This window comes from Astyanax mexicanus, chromosome 7 (genome assembly GCF_023375975.1).
Source record: "Astyanax mexicanus isolate ESR-SI-001 chromosome 7, AstMex3_surface, whole genome shotgun sequence".
NCBI lineage: Eukaryota > Metazoa > Chordata > Actinopteri > Characiformes > Acestrorhamphidae > Astyanax > Astyanax mexicanus.
In genome coordinates, this window is record NC_064414.1 from 32,216,950 (window position 1) to 32,234,200 (window position 17,251).

The 17,251-nt window shown below is 35.8% G+C and overlaps 1 protein-coding gene across 1 annotated transcript; it reads left to right on the forward strand.

Moving 5' to 3' along the window:
* Positions 1-839: 839 nt before the first annotated feature.
* Positions 840-16,751, forward strand: pyroxd2 (pyridine nucleotide-disulphide oxidoreductase domain 2). Its single transcript, XM_007240377.4, has 16 exons — positions 840-1,000; positions 1,344-1,363; positions 2,975-3,068; positions 3,736-3,809; positions 5,665-5,820; positions 6,509-6,662; positions 7,082-7,143; positions 7,307-7,404; positions 8,875-9,016; positions 9,096-9,230; positions 11,037-11,109; positions 11,239-11,395; positions 13,962-14,116; positions 15,410-15,516; positions 15,813-15,933; positions 16,195-16,751. The coding sequence occupies exons 1-16, from the start codon at positions 874-876 to the stop codon at positions 16,263-16,265; spliced, it is 1,746 nt and encodes a 581-aa protein (XP_007240439.3). The 5' UTR covers positions 840-873; the 3' UTR covers positions 16,266-16,751.
* The last annotated feature ends 500 nt before the right edge of the window (positions 16,752-17,251 follow it).

Sequence of the window (17,251 nt, forward strand, 5' to 3'; positions counted from 1 at the left end):
TGTAACAGAAAAAGTAGTTCTCGTCATTTCACTGGAAATAATTGTTAAACAGAGAACAGAGAACAAAATGTAGATGTTGCAATTTTTGTTATTTAACAGCTCTGCTGAAATAGACCACTAAATTTATTAGGATTAAAACCTCATGCTGCAGTCTTTGCAGTTTTCTTTTGGAAACTTTTAGATCTTCTTAGCTGATAATTTTTTTTTTCAGACAGGAATTAGACACAGAAACAGAACTTAGTATGCATAGTCTGGTATTAATTATTTCAATAATAAAATCATTATTTTGAGATGCTCGTTATTTTGACATACTAGTCATTCTTTTTTTTAGATACTAAGTCATTGTTTTGAGATGCTATCTCATTACTTTGAGAAAGTAAGTCATTATTTTGAGATAAAAAGTTGTTATTTTGAGATACTAAGTCATTCTTTTGAGATGCTATCTCATTTGTTCAAGATACTAAGTTGTTAGTATGAGATACCAATTCATTATTTTTGATCTCATTATTTTAAGATGTTATTTTAAGTGTTTATTTTGAGATATGTCAATATTTTGAGATACTTTCTTATTATTTTGGGATACTATATGGTTATTTTTTATATATTTTTTGCTGATTTAGTACCTTTAGATAATGAAATAGCTGTTTACTGGATTTGTTTATCTCTATTTTATTAGGTGGCGGGAAAGGGCTCTCCTGTGTGAAACACTGTATGAAGTTCTGAGTGAAAGGCTCTGATTCTTCTCCGGGGTGTGTGTGTAAGGGGGGTGTATAGGGGCGGGAGGCAGGCCCTGGTTGTGGGGGCGGGTCGTTGTGGGTGGGTGGGAGTTCTTTGTAAAAGTAAAGGATCCTCTGTGTGGAGATAGAGAGCGATATGGCTGCGCTGGCTCGGTCAGCCCGCTCTCGGTCAGGGAAAGCGCTGGTCCGGGTAGCGACGGGGTCAAGGGCCGGTCACAGCAGCGCGCCCAAAACCCAGTATGACGCTGTTATTATCGGAGGAGGTAGGCCCTGCACTCAGCTTTACACAGTTTGAACTTTCTGAAGTTTCTGGAATGTGCATTAGTCTACACATGGACCAGGCTCATTCCCTCCTGCTGAGCTCCTGTAGAAAATGTTACACTGTGAATATCTCTCTCTCTGTTTCTCACAGTATGGTTTGCATGGTGTGTTGATTTTAATATTACAAGTAAAGCCTGTTGCTTCATGTAATAGCCTGCAGTCTCAGCAAACTTTGCCCCTGTCTTTCATTTCTGCTGAGCAGTTGCAAAAGTAGATAATAAGTAATGGGATCTTAGGAATCCTAGGTAACAAACATAACTTTAATAACTTTTTTTTTCTATTTAGGGCACAATGGACTGGTTGCAGTAAGTACACCATGGAATAAATGCACATTTTTATACTTGCTAAGTATAAGTTTTGTTTTTTGCATTTTGTGTCTGCAGAATAGTTGTTTAAATTTCATATTAACACTGTGTAACAAGACATTTTTCAGTATTTTCATTATTACTGATAAAAAGGAATGTTAACTTTCATTGTAAATTACGTTTTGTACATTTTATACAGTTTTCTTTAATATGAAGGGTGGGCTGTTTGTCATGTCCTCAGCGCTGCCTGGTTAAGCTTAATCATTCTTTTAAATGGTAAAAGCTGCAGTCCTCCAGATTTTTTATTTCAAATTTAAAGCAATAGTATGCCTGGCTGGAAAAAGGGCAAACTGTTCAAATGAATGGCATCACTGTACCTCTGCAACCCTCTCTGCAACGGCAAATGTTCTAAAAGCTGGGTGTCTGGTAGGCTGGGCTTTTGCTGATTACCTGAGCAAGTTTTGTGCTCCTCATGACACTGATACAAGAGCTACTGCCAACATGGAGGTATTAAAACAACAAACTCAGTCTTCATCTGCTCATTAACATATTATTAAACCAAATGAACAGAGAATTAGAACTGAAGAGAGCTGGAAAGATGAAAGAGAGAGTCATTAATAAAATCACCAAATTCCCTGCAAGGCACATTTTAAAAATACTTTTTATTTTCCTTGGGGGCAATTACAGATTTTTATCAAAAACTTACTGACTGTCACTTTTCTTTCTTAAAGTTTTGAAGATATAAAAAAATAACTTAAACATTTTAATGATTCATTTAGCGATTTTCAAATATATGAAATATTGAGCTGTTTATATATGTCTGAGAATTTCCATAACACAGAAATATTGTGATATTAAAAATTCATACCGTGATAATAGAGATGTTCTGTCTTAAAACTAGTCTATTATTTACTGTGAAGCTTTAAGTGTATTTATTGTATAATTGCTTTAGTTTGCAGTTTATATGCATGCACTAAATATTCTGCAATATTTTTTGCTGCATTATATTATTTTATGCTATATTATTTATTTTGCCACATTATGCTGTTATACTCTGTCTGTTTTCCTATATCACCAAGTATATCGTTATCGCAAAAATACCCTGAAATATCGTGATATTATTTTAGAGCCATATCGCCCACCCCTACCACTGACACATTACAACCTTCGCACTATTCTTTTACAAGGGACTGTCAGTTGCTGCATAGAAAAAAAAAGAATATATAATATATAATTTCACCTAATATTTCTCATATTGTCTCTATACTGATCTGAGGTACAGCTTAAAATGTACACCCTGTTGTGGTAAAATATCAAGACCATTACAACACATTTCATCAAAAAGTATTCATTTGATATGTTCGTATCTCTTGGTCAACGTGTCTTCATAAAATGTCAGTTATCTCTAAAATACTCCATCCTGTTACTATCCAACTTGTCATGCAGCTTGCCATGACAGGACAATTAAAATAGTAAAAATGTAAAGTGATTAAGCTGGGAAAATGTGATTTCTTCATAGTTTGAAGTATTGTAAATATAAGATTGTTTTATTCTTTTGAATATTTAAGTCTTAAGTCTTCTGATAACACTTTGTTGATCTGATTTCTGCAGTCAGCCTATCTCCAGAAGGGGGGCCTGAAAACTGCAGTTCTAGAGCGCAGACATGTACTTGGTGGAGCTGCTGTATCTGAAGAGATTATTCCAGGTGGGTGCACATTCCACACATTTTAAAAGCCATAAGACACCTTGACTGAGCCACATGTAATATGAAGATAAGCTGGCCCTTGGGGTTTCTAAATGGTTGGACAAAGGGCTACTGTACCAGACAGAAGTTTGACAACACATCCAGTAAGGATGCACAGTATATTCAGCAACCAAAATTATTTGGCCAAAAATGTCCAAAACGCACTTTCACGTTATTTTACCAAATAAGGATAAATACTGAACATTGACAGTTCTGGTAATGTAATCAAATTGCAACCAGCTGGCATGTTAAAATTGTTCAGTGTTGAGTAAATATTTTAAACAGTAGTTTCACACATTTGCCAGACAAGCACAGACTGTGTAAAACAAGAAAAGTTGCATTGCAAATGTATGTAATCTTCTAGCTTTACACAGCACAGAAGTATCCCCAAGCTAGTATGAAAAGAGAGTAAAGTCAATCAGTGGTCATACTTAAAGGACAAAGATGCAGAATCGTGATTGATTCATATACACCGCTGAGCACAAATATGACATATACAAATAGGCCATTACATATGTTATGATTGTGTAATACAGACGAATGATACTGTGATTTAAGTCAAATAACTAATATATCTAATATGTTTGTAATCTTTCTCTTCTGCATGGTGTTGCTGATTAATTAACAGGTTTTCATTTTTCCCGGGCCTCCTATCTCCTGAGTTTACTACGTCCTCACATTTATCAGGATTTAGAGTTAAAGGTACTGTAATCATTGTTATTTTTGTGCTTTTATTAGTTTGTGTATTAAGATTTGTTCATACTAGTTAGTTTTAGTGTTTAATTAAGTTGTGGGGAATCCAACAAAACTTTCCTGCGGCACAAAAGCGCAAAGATGTTGCAGCTAGGCCTGAAGGTCCTGCCCACTCATAGCTTGCAGATGGTGGCAATCCTTCTTGTTCCATAAATGCTTGATTGGCAATAAATCTTAAGACCAGACAGGCCAAAGAAGTGTTGCAGTCTAGTGGAGACATTCCTGGGAAACCCTTGCTGTGTGTAGGTAAGCATTATTCTGCTAAAACATGCCAAATAGAAGACATGTTGTAAAAGGCAACAAGTGGCTGGAAGATGTCCTGCTCATATCGGTGAGATGTTGACGACTCTCAATGATAGTTCTTGGGTTGATCATCACACCACAGCAAAGGAAAACCTAGGCACTTACCCTACTGTAATCAACTGAACTTGGATTCATCACTAAAGATGAAGTCCACTGCAGTCCAGGATTCTTGTTCACCACATCACTAGAAACAAAGATGACAGCAGAGGGCCGATGACTTAAAATGCAGACAATTAGCTGAAATTACAATTTTCCTTCTCTCAGTTTAGTTATTTGGCAATTCACAAAGTCTTCCAACTGGGCTAAATGTCTTTGAATGCGTTATAAGCTCTATTCGGACGTCAGTAAAAAAATATTTCACACTTCTACTCTGTGATAAAAGTCTTGCATCCGGACTACAATTTGGCTTTCTCAGTCACATGACATTGTGTTCAGTAGCTTCTCCATTTTCACTCGCTGTTGTGTTTATGTGGATCTCTGTGAAAACACGCACCCAAAGGGCAATTATGGTGGGTGGTATTGCTGGGCGATATGGGAAAAATCATATATCATGATATGGGATTTTTTATATCACGATAACAATATATATCATGATATACCACATTTAAGTATGTTTTCAGTTATTCTTCGGAAAATATGACAAAAAAAAAAATCATTGCTTACTTTTTTCCAACTTTATTTCAAAGTGACATTAAACTCAACTTTCACAAATGTTAATTACTACCTTTTAGTGCAGCTATATATGTATCAAATGAAAACAGATGAGGTAGATACAGTAGCAATTTTTTTCAAAGAACAATGCGTCTCCATTGTTCAGATCTCATGAGTTTAATAATGTAAAGCATGTCGCAAACCGGCGTGTTTGCGAAATATTGTAAAGCAGCATCAAACCCCATTATGAAGCTTTTTTTGCAAAGATTACTTTATTATCACTTACATAAATCGAGTTTATGCAAAGTGACCACGCCAATGCATTTCATCGTAGCCTACTTTATATATTTGCGTGAATAATTGATGAAATTACTGTAGAAACGATATTGTCGCCACGATATTTATAGTCATATCAAACACAGCTAGCACTAGTGTTGTGCGTCCACAACAGAGTTGTGCGTCCAGACAGAACTAAAATTAGTAAAAAAAAAAAAAAACAGTAGGTAATTCAGCCTTCGGAGGACATCTGAGAAAAACGTATGGTCGTTCCAGGTGGGAATAAAATCAAAGACAACCCCCAGGACCCTGAGAAACTAATCCCGCTCAGATAGGGCTGTAGAGGCATGTCTAGCACTCAGTGATGTCTCACTAAGAGGAACACTACTCAAAATAGCCTCTGAGAGATTTTTTATGACAGAAAGGGAAGCAGATTTACTTGTGGCAAGAGTCTAAGCAAAACCACACCTGTAACCATTTACCTATCTGCCTAATACATAACTTCATGCTAAGTTTGCAGAAATCTGGGCTGCACTGTTTTTGTTTGTCAATGAATAACAATCTATCTTTGCAGAAACATGGCCTGAAGGTATACTTGAGGGATCCCCATGCCTTCACCCCCCTGCTAGAAGAGGGAGTTAAGGGGCAGCCCCCTCGTTCCCTTTTGCTTGGAAATGATCTGAAAAAGAATCAGCAAGAGATTGGAAAATTCTCAGAGAAAGATGCCAAGGTTTGTATTAAATCACAATTCATTCACTATACATACATGTACGGTATGTGTTCTATGGAGATTTTATCATAATTTATAAACAAACCACTGTACAGCTCTGGAAAAATTAAAAGACCACTTCAGTCTCCAAATCAGTATCTCTGATTTTGCTGTTTATAGGTCTATATTTGACTAAAATGAACATTGTTGTTTTATTATATAAACTACAGAAAACATTTCTCCCAAATTTCAAATAAAAATATTGTCATTTAGGGCATTTATTTAAAAATAAGAAATAGCTGAAATAACAAAAAAGATGCAGAGCTTAAAGACCTTAAAATGTATGCAAAGAAAACAAGTTAATATTCATAAAGTTTTAAGAGTTCAGAAATCAATATTTGGTGGAATAACCCTGGTTTTTAATCACAGTTTTCATGCATCTTGCCATGTTCTCCTCCACTAGTCTTTCACACTGCTTTTGGATAATTTATGCCTCTCCTGGTGCAAAAATTCAAGCAGTTCAGCTTGGTTTGATGGCTTGTGATTATCTATCTTCCTCTTGAATATATTCAAGAGGTTTTCAATTTGATAAAATAAAACAAAACTCATAATTTTTAAGTGGTCTCTTATTTTTTTCCAGAGCTATATTTTCAGCACGTGGATGAACTCCTGATATGATCGACTCTGAGCTTTCCTATTATTTTCAAAGATTTTTCCTGAGTATGTGGCCCATTTGGAGAAGCTGGCCTGTGCAATCCATCCGCTCCTGGATGCTCCCCCTGTTGACATCCCAGGAGTGACCCAGGGATCTCTAAGGAATAGAATAGCAGCATTAAAGAGTTTGAAACCTTTAGTGCAATCTGGTATTTACCTTGACCTTTTAAAATGAGTTATAAAAGAGCCCGTCCAATGAAAAAAATCATATGTTTTCTCATTTTTGGGAGAAATCAGTTATTATCTTTACACCTTGACTATTACATTTAATGTACATCCCTTAATGAATGAAGAAATAAAAGCCTATTAAATTACATTTTATTTTATTATGTAAAAAAAATTATTAAAAAAAGTAAAATACAAAATAAATACCTTAAGAAATGAACTGGTTGCTCCCAAAACTGAGAATTTGTTGGTATATGTTTTTTCCAATGAAAGAGCTCAATTAATAATATGTATATGCACTACAAACCATTCTAAACCACACACAAATCATGTTGCAGATTTGCTTCTGTTACAATACTAACAGTACAATTTCTGAATCTAACTCATCTGGTTTTACTTTTAGGGTTAAAATTGGGAAAAAATATACCAGAATTCTATGAGCTTATAACAGCTCCCATTATGAAAGTAAGTTTAATATTGAATATATTATTTAAAGAAATGTTAAATAATGTCAATAATAAAATGTTTGTTTTTTTAAACAAGTTCAGATAAAAATAAATACAATCAGTTTGAGATTAATAATTGTCTTATAATTTATTGTGTCTTTTGTGTTCCCAATAATCCACAGGTGTTGAACCGCTGGTTTGAGTCTGAGCCACTGAAAGCAACGTTAGCCACTGACTCTGTGATAGGAGCTAATACGAGTCCCAGTAACCCGGGTAGTGGGTAGGAAAATATTAATTCATTTCACAGCATGTTTTGTTTTCCTATTTTCTCATTAATCTATATGATGCTTCATGGCATTTGATATTCCTTAACCCACAGTTCTATCATGTAACACTGAGTAAACTGCTTGCCTTAATTATTATACACATGTCTCAAACCATGCAGAGTTGTTTAATAATTAGAAATAATTGTCTGTGTGGTTTTTATTACATGCCTGTGTGGATGAAATTGAGACTTAAATGTGACTGCTACACCAGCCACAGATACAGCAGTAGTATGGTAGCTAACAACACTGCCTACCTCTGGCAGTCTAGGGTTTAATTCCCTGGTTGGGCAAAGCACATCATGCTACACCAAGAGGAGGCAACATTACACACTACCTTTACCAAGTGAACATCCTTAAAATATAAGTTCTCCAAGTGTCAGCCATGTAAATATAAATGTAAACAGTAGCAGAAACCACAAAAGCAAAAATGCATTTGGCTGATTGACTGCATCTGAAGTACAGTGAAAGTTAAGTTGAGTTAAAGTTGTCAAAGTTAACACATTAACCTACTAGATTAATCTGATTAAATTTCACAAATTAAACTTTAACACATTTTTTAACACAATCTGTTCAACACAAATTAATCAAATTACCAGTTTTAGCAACAACACCCTCACAAAATTCACTCCTAAACCAATCTGGATGGATTAGTTTCTCAGGGGGACGTTTGTGAAAAATATTTCACACTTCACATACTCAGTGATAAAACTCTTGCATCTGGACTGGAATTGAAATAACAGGAGGACCAGTGAGTTTTTTTGGCTTTCTTGCTCACATGACATTGCGTTTAGTAGCTCCTCCATGTCCACTCACTGTTGTGTGTTTTTGTGGATCTTTGGAAACGGTGCATGGCAATGGACAAATAGCTTTTTTTATATTTTTATATTATATTAACTCAGAGATGTGCGTCCGGACAGGACTAAAATTTCCTTACAATCCCGGAGTTCAGCAAAAAACAGTAGGTAATTCTGCCTGTAATTTTCTCAGAGGAGGTCATTCCGGACGGGAATAAAATCCCCCCCCCCATAAAAGAGAATATTAGCCCAGGACCCCCTGAGAAACTGTGAAACTGTCCGCATAGGGCTTTAGTGAGCCTGGAAATATTATTTATTTTATTTTATTTTATTTTATATTATTTAGCAATGTAAAGACAGAGTTGCTACTGCTGAATTACTGCAAAAAGTAGTTTACATTTTATGTATGTTGAAATAAGGATTCCCTTTGTGTTGATTTTACATTGATTCTTTTATTTTATATTTAACTATCCATGATTTAAAGGTTTTATAAAGGTAAAATTCTATGATCACAGTTAATCACAGCAGATTGTTATGTTTACTGCTTCTTATCAGTGATTATTTTTCTCTGTACTTTAACTGTGTTTAATCGATTGAGACAGAGAAAGTGAAAGAACTTCTGTCATGTAGGTATGTCCTGCTGCACCATGTGATGGGTGAGTTAGAAAAGGAGAAGGGAGCCTGGGGGTATGTGGAGGGAGGTATGGGTGGAGTCTCCAAATCCATTGCAAGCTCTGCACGTGCTCTTGGTGCTGATATCTTTACTGAACAGGTGAGAATTAGAGGCTGTGGTAGATCATTTATCTGTCAGTTAGATGCCTGTTTAATTCTTCTGTTTTGTTTGTTTTTAGGAGGTTGGGCAAGTTCTGATTGGTGCAGATGGTACTGCTAAAGGTGTGGTTCTGAAAGATGGTACTGAAGTTCGTAGCAAGGTGGTTTTGTCCAATGCAACTCCTCATGTAACCTTCAGGAAACTCACTCCACAGGTAACACGATTAAGACATACATGTTTGAGATAAGATATAAGTATGTGTTTGTATAATAAGATATGACCAGACACTTTGGCCTCTTTTCAAGTGCACATGATAACTAAGACCGGACTGTATCTTTGCGTGCTAGTGCAAACCCGTTAACCCGGTTACAGTAGCTTTTTCCATTTGCTTTGTTACTTAATCAGGACCATGAGTCTCCATCCAGTCTCATTCCTGTATACTGTATATAATATATGTATTACAAAGAGAATGCTAACTATATGCTAAAAAAAGAGTTAGCAATAGCATGCTGGGTATGGGCCACCTTGTGCCACATTGCTACAGTGGTGTTAGCATGCTGGCACCACAGAAGATGCTCTCTTCTGTCTATTCGATTCGATTCACAAATCATGATCCATGATTCATGATTTGTGAAACTAATTTTAAATGACATTGGGGCAATATTTTAAATTCATGTGTTATTTCTTAAGATGTCTAAGCTAATCAGTATCATTATAATTCCTTACTTTACTTAATCAGGACCATGAGTCTCCATCCAGTCTCATTCCTGTATACTGTATATAATATATGTATTATAAAGAGAATGCTAACTATATGCTAAACAAAGAGTTAGCAATAGCATGCTGGGTTTGGGCCACCTTGTGCCACATTACTACAGTGGTGTAAGCATGCTGGCACCACAGAAGATGCTCTCTTCTGTCTATTCGATTCGATTTACGATTCATGATTCATGATTTGTGAAACTAATTTTAAATGACATTAGTTGAATATTTTAAATTCATGTGTTATTTCTTAAGATGTCTAAGCTAATCAGTATCATTATAATTCCTTACTTTACTTAAATTGCTTTTTCATGTATCTTTACTGAAATATTTCCACTATTGGTTACTTTTTACTTTTATTTGACTGTATTTCAAGTTCAAATCTTACTTTTTACTCAACTTCTTTATAAAAAAACTGCCAATGAGAGTCAGATCCAAACCAAGAGAGCCAACCCACGTTTCATTCTGCTTTGTGGTGGAGTTTAATGGCTGGTTGCCATTATGTACCCCAGACTTTTGGCATGGTGCACTGCACAGGCATTCCTTTACTAAATGCAGCTCTGCCCGGAAGGGGCGCTCGTCATCGCAACGCGAACCCCAGCTCCCCAGGGTTGGCCCCTGCTTGATTTCAGCTTGAGTTTTGGCCTGTATGTGGGCTGGTAACTCTATTACAGACATCAGAACCACAGTCAAACTCTCTACACCACCCTGTTAAAAATCTCTTTATCTCTTTAGTATGACGCAGCTAAAAATGATGGACAGCTAATTCTTGCTGCTGACTGGATTTTTAAAAAAAATGACCAATATTAAAAAGCGGTTGTGTGAATGGCTTCAGTCAAAATTATTCATGTATCCTATGTCCTGGTTCCACTGGTTCGTCCACTGTTTTTTTGGCAAGCACTAGTGGGGTTCCAGCCTCTGGTGTTCAAACAATACAACTGCCTGAGGTGGCATAATAAACAGAACATGAAATCATCTTGTTCCCTTAATGCACATTGCAATACACTGTGTCTTTCCTACAAACATCACTAACACAGCATAAGCCCTTTCTCTAAATGGTTCTGTGGCCTCAAGTAAGGTTACCTAATCACGCTGAGAAATAATGGGCCCAGCCCAGTTTTTAAGCACTTTGTGCATGGTTCAAACCATGTCCATGTGGAAAAGCCACTGGAACAATTAGCTCAGTGCCTGGGATCCGTACTGCCCTGCTCTGGAAAAGCGACCTTTGTTTTTAATACAAGTTCTTGTCTTTTTGCAGGATGCACTTCCCCAAGAGTTTATTACTGCAGTAAACCAGATTGACTACACCTCTCCAGTCACCAAGATTAATGGTATAGTTTTTCCAGTGCTCTCTTTCAGCATGCAGTCAGAATTTGCATACACATACACATTTTAATATACTTAAGATTTTACATACAAACTAGTTAACAATGTTACTTGTCTCTTTGGTATATTTACAGTGGCGGTTGACAGACTGCCAAATTTCTTGGCTGCCCCCAACACTGCTGATGGGAAGCCAGGTCCTCATCATCAGTGTTCCATTCACCTGAACTGTGAGAGTGTGGAGGTATTGGAGAAAGCTTACAAGGAGGGCCAGCAAGGACATCCATCATCAAGGTTAACAATGTCTAAATTAAATTACCGTGTTTTTTGCACTATAAGGACGCACTTAAAATCGTTTATTTTTCCAGAAATTGTCAGGGCACCTTACAATCCTGTGCGCCTTATGTATGAATTCTACCAGTCAGGTTTTAAGGAGCAGTAAAGCCACTCTGCTAAGGTGCAGTGTTATACAAGAGTTTCAGTTCAGTTCTCCAGCCCTGAGGCTGCAGCAGTATTAGCATTAGCCGCTAACCGCACTTAGCACTAACTCCTTCATCGCTCAGAGATATTATCAGCCTGTAGCCTGATGCTTACCCCAGCTAGCACTGCTGAAGCAGCATTAGCATGACCTCCTAACCGCGCTAAGCACTAGCTCCTTCGCCATTAATATTGCCCTGGGTTACACTCATAGTTCCTCAGTGTATCTGGAAAAATATGCTCATTTTAAATAAACGGAAGCGTTTTATTCACCCAAGTAAACAGTTTTCAGAAGAAAAATCTGTGTAGAATAACTTCCAGCACTCGTTTGACTTTAAAAGAAACATATTTTTTAAAGAATTACAGTTTTGTTTACTTAACTTATCTTAGCTTTACATGTCTCGAATTTAGAAGAAAAATATGACGACACCACTGTTCCTTAGTAGTGTCGCATAATATGCCTTATAATCTGGTGAGCCTTATCGTACTAAAATACGGTAACTGGAATTATTTTCAATCAACTCAAAAAGAGACTTTTTCCCATGGGTTCCATGTAGGCCCAAAATATGGATGCCAGTGCAATGCCCCATCAGGGTCAGTGAGGGTAGCAGGATGGGCCCCATCTGGGTTACACACTGCATCTGCCAAATGTAATGTAATGTAACTTGGGGGTTAGATGGGACCCATGTGAGATTAAGGTGGCTGTAATGATGGGGTCCATTTGGGAAGCCCAATTAAACAACACAATAATTATAATAAGTAAAAAAAAAAATATTAGTCTCATATTTTAACACTTAGTCTACATTCCTTACCAGGTATTACGTACATAACAATAAATAATATCTTCATACCATAATAAGACACATGCTACCACAAGCACATAGGCTCAACTAAGAGTGGGCTTAAAATAATATCACTATATTTCAAGGTATTTTTTTATTTTTTTTTTTTATAACAATATTTACAATAGCAAAATATATATACAATAGCAAATATATATATATATATATATATATATATATATATCTATATATATATATATATATATATATATATATATATATATATATATATATATATTGTAAACATTAATTTACCAAGACTGTAAACACAAACAAAAAATACATTAAAGCTTCTTAGTAAATAGCAAAACAAACTGCTTTCAAGACCAAATAGTACTATTATCACAATATGAATATTTTTATTGTTTGAAAAAATTATAACAACATTTTTGTTTATGATATGAAGTGCTTTCTTATTCAGTGTTAAATGCTGATGACTTATCAGCTCTGCATATTGACTTGAAGAACCTTTGGCCCATACTTCCTTAAAAAAACTTTTTTTAGTTCTGTTATCTTAATTGACTTTCTTGCATGAACTCCACACGAACTCCATGCTTCATGTCTGGATGCTTACTCTAGTGATTAGGGTTGGCTCATCTTCTGCTGAGCTTCAGTTCATAAGTTGATACCCTTACATGCTCATTATCTCGTATCAGCAGAACAGTCCAAAAGACTACAATACTGCCACCACAGTGTGTAAGGCACATGCATGCCAAAAACTAATTTTGTCTTATCTGTACACAGTCCAGTCTTCCAGTTGTTGTCTGGCTCATCCAATTGGACTTTAGCAAAGGACAGATGATTTTCCTGGAAAATAGAGGGTTGTTCCTTCTATTTTTTTTGTTTATTGGCCTCCTATACACAGAGGCCCACAGATCCCTTGCATCTTACTCCTAAAGCAATGTTTTATGATAAGTCCTAATAAGAGAACATGTTCTGTTAATAGTGTCCTTCTGACAGTCAGCTAGTAAATTCTCAAATTTTCAGATATTGTTCTGTAACATATTCCAACCAGATAAGTGTCAGCAATTCAGGTCCTCAGAAATATCATTTGACACGGGTCTTGTGTATTCATAGGTGTTTGTAGAAGTCATTATAAAACAAATATATCTTAAATATGTATCTTACAACTTCACTTACCAAATTTCCACTGGGTTAAAGGTTCAAAGACAAGCAATATAAACCACATGCATCCCTGATAACCATAAAAATTCAGTACTATTTCATACTTATTTTTCTCTCCACTATTGGGCTGCAGGAAACAACAGCTCATGTGAAGTTTATATAAATTGTGATAGACACATTTTTTTTCTCTCTCTCTGAAATTTTATACTCAGTCCACAATGCAATTAATTTAGGTCTGGGCCCAGTCTGAACTTTGCCTATTGAATCTTCCTGTTCTCTGATGTTTACTGTCTCAAATTATTCTCTTCTATTTTGAAATTAAACAATTTATATATTTGCTTGAACTATTTAAAAACCATTTAGTGTAGTTGTTCATATAAGTATATGTTATTTATTGTAGTTTCTTCTTTTCTCAGACCCATGCTGGAGTTGACCATACCCTCAGTACTTGACCCCACTCTAGCCCCCCCTGGCTGTCATGTAGTGTCTTTCTTTACACAGTTCACCCCTTACTGGCTGGAAGGGGGGCGTGTATGGACTGATGAGGACAGGGAGAAATTTGCAAACACAGGTGGGATGAAAATGAGGTAAATGTGGAATTAATCTTCCACATTTACATCAGAATGTGGAGTAATATGTATTGTTTATGGTAAATACAGTAATGTAAGCAGGGTTGATTTACTTTAAAAGCATAATGCACTTATGAAATATAAAATGTAATTGTAAAATAATTGAATAAAGGATTTTTATTCTAAAGTTTAAAGATTACTTTTAGTTAATTTTCGATGACTTGTCTTTTCTAAGCCACATATTTAAATAAATACAAAAGAAAAGTGTTATACATAAATCCCCTGTCGACTATATTAAATATATAATTATTATTAAAACAAGACCAAAATACCCAAACAGGGAACTACACAGAAAAAGAAACAAATCTTAAATTAATTTTAAAAGGCTGTAATGTAATCCATAGCAGTAATAAACTATTTTTAAATACCTTAATTTTTCCACTACAAGGCACAATTCAAATTCTTTCATTATCCCTCATAATCCCGTGCACCTTATGTATGAATTTTACCAGTCAGGGTGTAAGGAGCAGTAAAGCCACTCCGCTGCAGTACAGCGTTATAAAAAAGTTTCTGTTTAATACTCCAGCATCGAAGTTTGAGCAGCGTTAGCATAAACTGAGCTCTAGCTCTTTCGCTGTTCAGAGGCAAGTAAATCGGACTGTAGCCTGTGCATTTTCCGTGTTAAAACAAGCTGCATGGGATGAACTGCTAACTAATATCGCCCTGGTTTACTGGAACACTCAGGGTTCATCAGTGTTGTGCTGTTGGGCGGCTAGCGCTAGCAGTTAACCGCTAATGCTAATGCTGCTCTACCCAACCTTAGTGGAAATATGGAAATCTAAGCCTACTATAAAAAATGGAAGCGCTTTACTCACCCAAATAAACAGATTAACATCCAGGGCTCATTTGAAATGTTTTTTTTTTTTTTTTTTTTTAAGAATTATACATTTGTTTACTTAGTTACCCCACTAACACCACCCAGTGGCCAGAGCTACAATATTAGAAGGAAAACATGGCAACATCCCTGTTCCTTTTAGGTGTCTCATAATGCGCCTTATAACCTGGTGCACCTTAAGTATGTAAATAGAACAAAAAAATCATCATTGATAGTGCGCCTTATAATCGTAGTAGATAAAAGAATAACCTATTGTTTTTCACTGTAACTTCAACAGTTACTAATTATAATTCTGTCCTGATTACGTAATGCTGTTGAATGTAATCCGTTACTACCCAACCGTGCAAGTGAGGACAGTATTGATTTCAGCTGTTTAATCTTTTAATGTCTGTCTTTACAGTGTTTGACTGGGTTGATTGTTATGCACCTGGATTTAAAAACTCAATAGTGGGCAAGGATATCCTCACGCCTCCTGATCTGGAGAGGGAGTTTGGTCTCACTGGAGGGGTACTTCATTTTTACTCACATTTAATAGACATGATGAATGTTGTTCCTGCAATGAGGTCAGAAAGATGAATAGCCTATATGTACCTGCACGCTTTGCATGACACACCCTTTGACTTGAAGCCATGAAATCACATGTGTTAGTCATGAGCTGTTTTGTCATTTTTTCAAATATTGTAGCAGCTACAGTAGACACGTTCAACATATGTTGATTCATTCAAGAAATACGCTTCACAGCATGACTTATTTAGTAAGTATAACATATTTGGTTTTTTTTGTATGTTTGTTTTTTACCACAGAACATATTCCATGGTGCAATGTCACTGGATCAGCTCTACTTGGCTAGACCTTTGCCCTCCATTGCAAACTACCGTTCACCAATCAAAGGGCTCTACATGTGTGGCAGTGGTAGCCATCCAGGTCTGTAAATGAGTAAACACAAAGGCTTTAGTTGTTAATTTAGTTTTGAAGGATGCCATCAGTCAACCTGTTTATGGGATTCCTCTGAATGTCAATAGAAACTTGACTAAAAAAAGACGCCAAATTAAATTCCTCAAATCAGAAGAAATACAATATTTTTTATTTATTTCTATATATTTGCTATGATAAATTATCCTCACTACATATCTATCACACGATATCTGGTCTGTCCACCATGATGACACTGTGTGTCTTGTCCAGGTGGGGGTGTTATGGGATCTGCTGGATGGAATGCTGCCCTGGCTGTCCTGGCTGATCTTAAACGACGATAAAGTGGAACCTGCCAAGCCAAAAAAATCCCAGAAAACCAAACCAGAGTTTTTGATGCTTTCTTACATCTCCAATGTGATTTTTTTGTACTAATAATAATATTTTAATGATATTTTAACTTTTTATATCTTAACAGTGTTAAGAATTTTATAGAAAGGACTATTTAGTAGTAAATGAAGGAATTTTAATTCACTTGTAATTATGGTAGTGGTTTTAACATTAACTGAAAAAGCCTTAAAAATCCCTGAATGCACCGTTTTTTCCTCAACCTGCTGTTTTCATTCTCTGCTGTGTCCTTGGCATACTGCAGAATCTTACTGAAGTAGACGGGGTTGACTTTAAGCTTTGAAACAACTGCTATGGAAAATGCTAAACAGGAAAAGATGCCTCTGTGATCTGGCACGGTAATAAATATTTAATAAACAGATAGAATAAGTAGATAAGTAACACATTTTTAATAAAATAAAAGTTTAACAACATCTTTTAAAGCTTCACATGATTTTTACAACATAAGTATTTCATAAATCCGCCTTACCGGGTTGACAGAAACCTTGTTTTTGTATTGTCATCTATCAGCTTTTTCTCACCACATTACCCAGTTTGATACAAGCACTGGTGATCCCCCACAGTGATAAAGAAATCCTGACTGCTAACATAGCCACAGATGTATGTTTAAATAAATAAAAAGTAGGTGAAAAAAACTACAACATCTTTTCTTCAAGTCTCAAAAGAGTTCATAGAAGTTTCTTCCACCTTCCAAGATGCAACATCATAAGGATATTTTCTAGAAAGTTTCTTTAAAAAAAACTCGTAAAATGTTGGTAATTGCTAAATTTATTAGAACTAGATGTCTCAAGCAAATTAAAGACAAGGTAATTTTACTGCGAAATCTTTATATGTAAGGAGAATAGTTGAATACAATATGCAAACAAACTGAATTACATAAACACAAAACCCAGTAGTGCATTTGGTAAAATCATGCATATAA

Excerpts from the sequence above, each read along its gene's own strand:
- pyroxd2 (XM_007240377.4), top strand. The coding sequence starts at position 874 with ATGGCTGCGCTGGCTCGGTCAGCCCGCTCTCGGTCAGGGAAAGCGCTG. Across the intron at positions 9,231-11,036 it reads TCAGGAAACTCACTCCACAG|GATGCACTTCCCCAAGAGTT; the intron begins GTAACACGATTA and ends GTCTTTTTGCAG. Across the intron at positions 15,517-15,812 it reads AGTTTGGTCTCACTGGAGGG|AACATATTCCATGGTGCAAT; the intron begins GTACTTCATTTT and ends TTTTTACCACAG.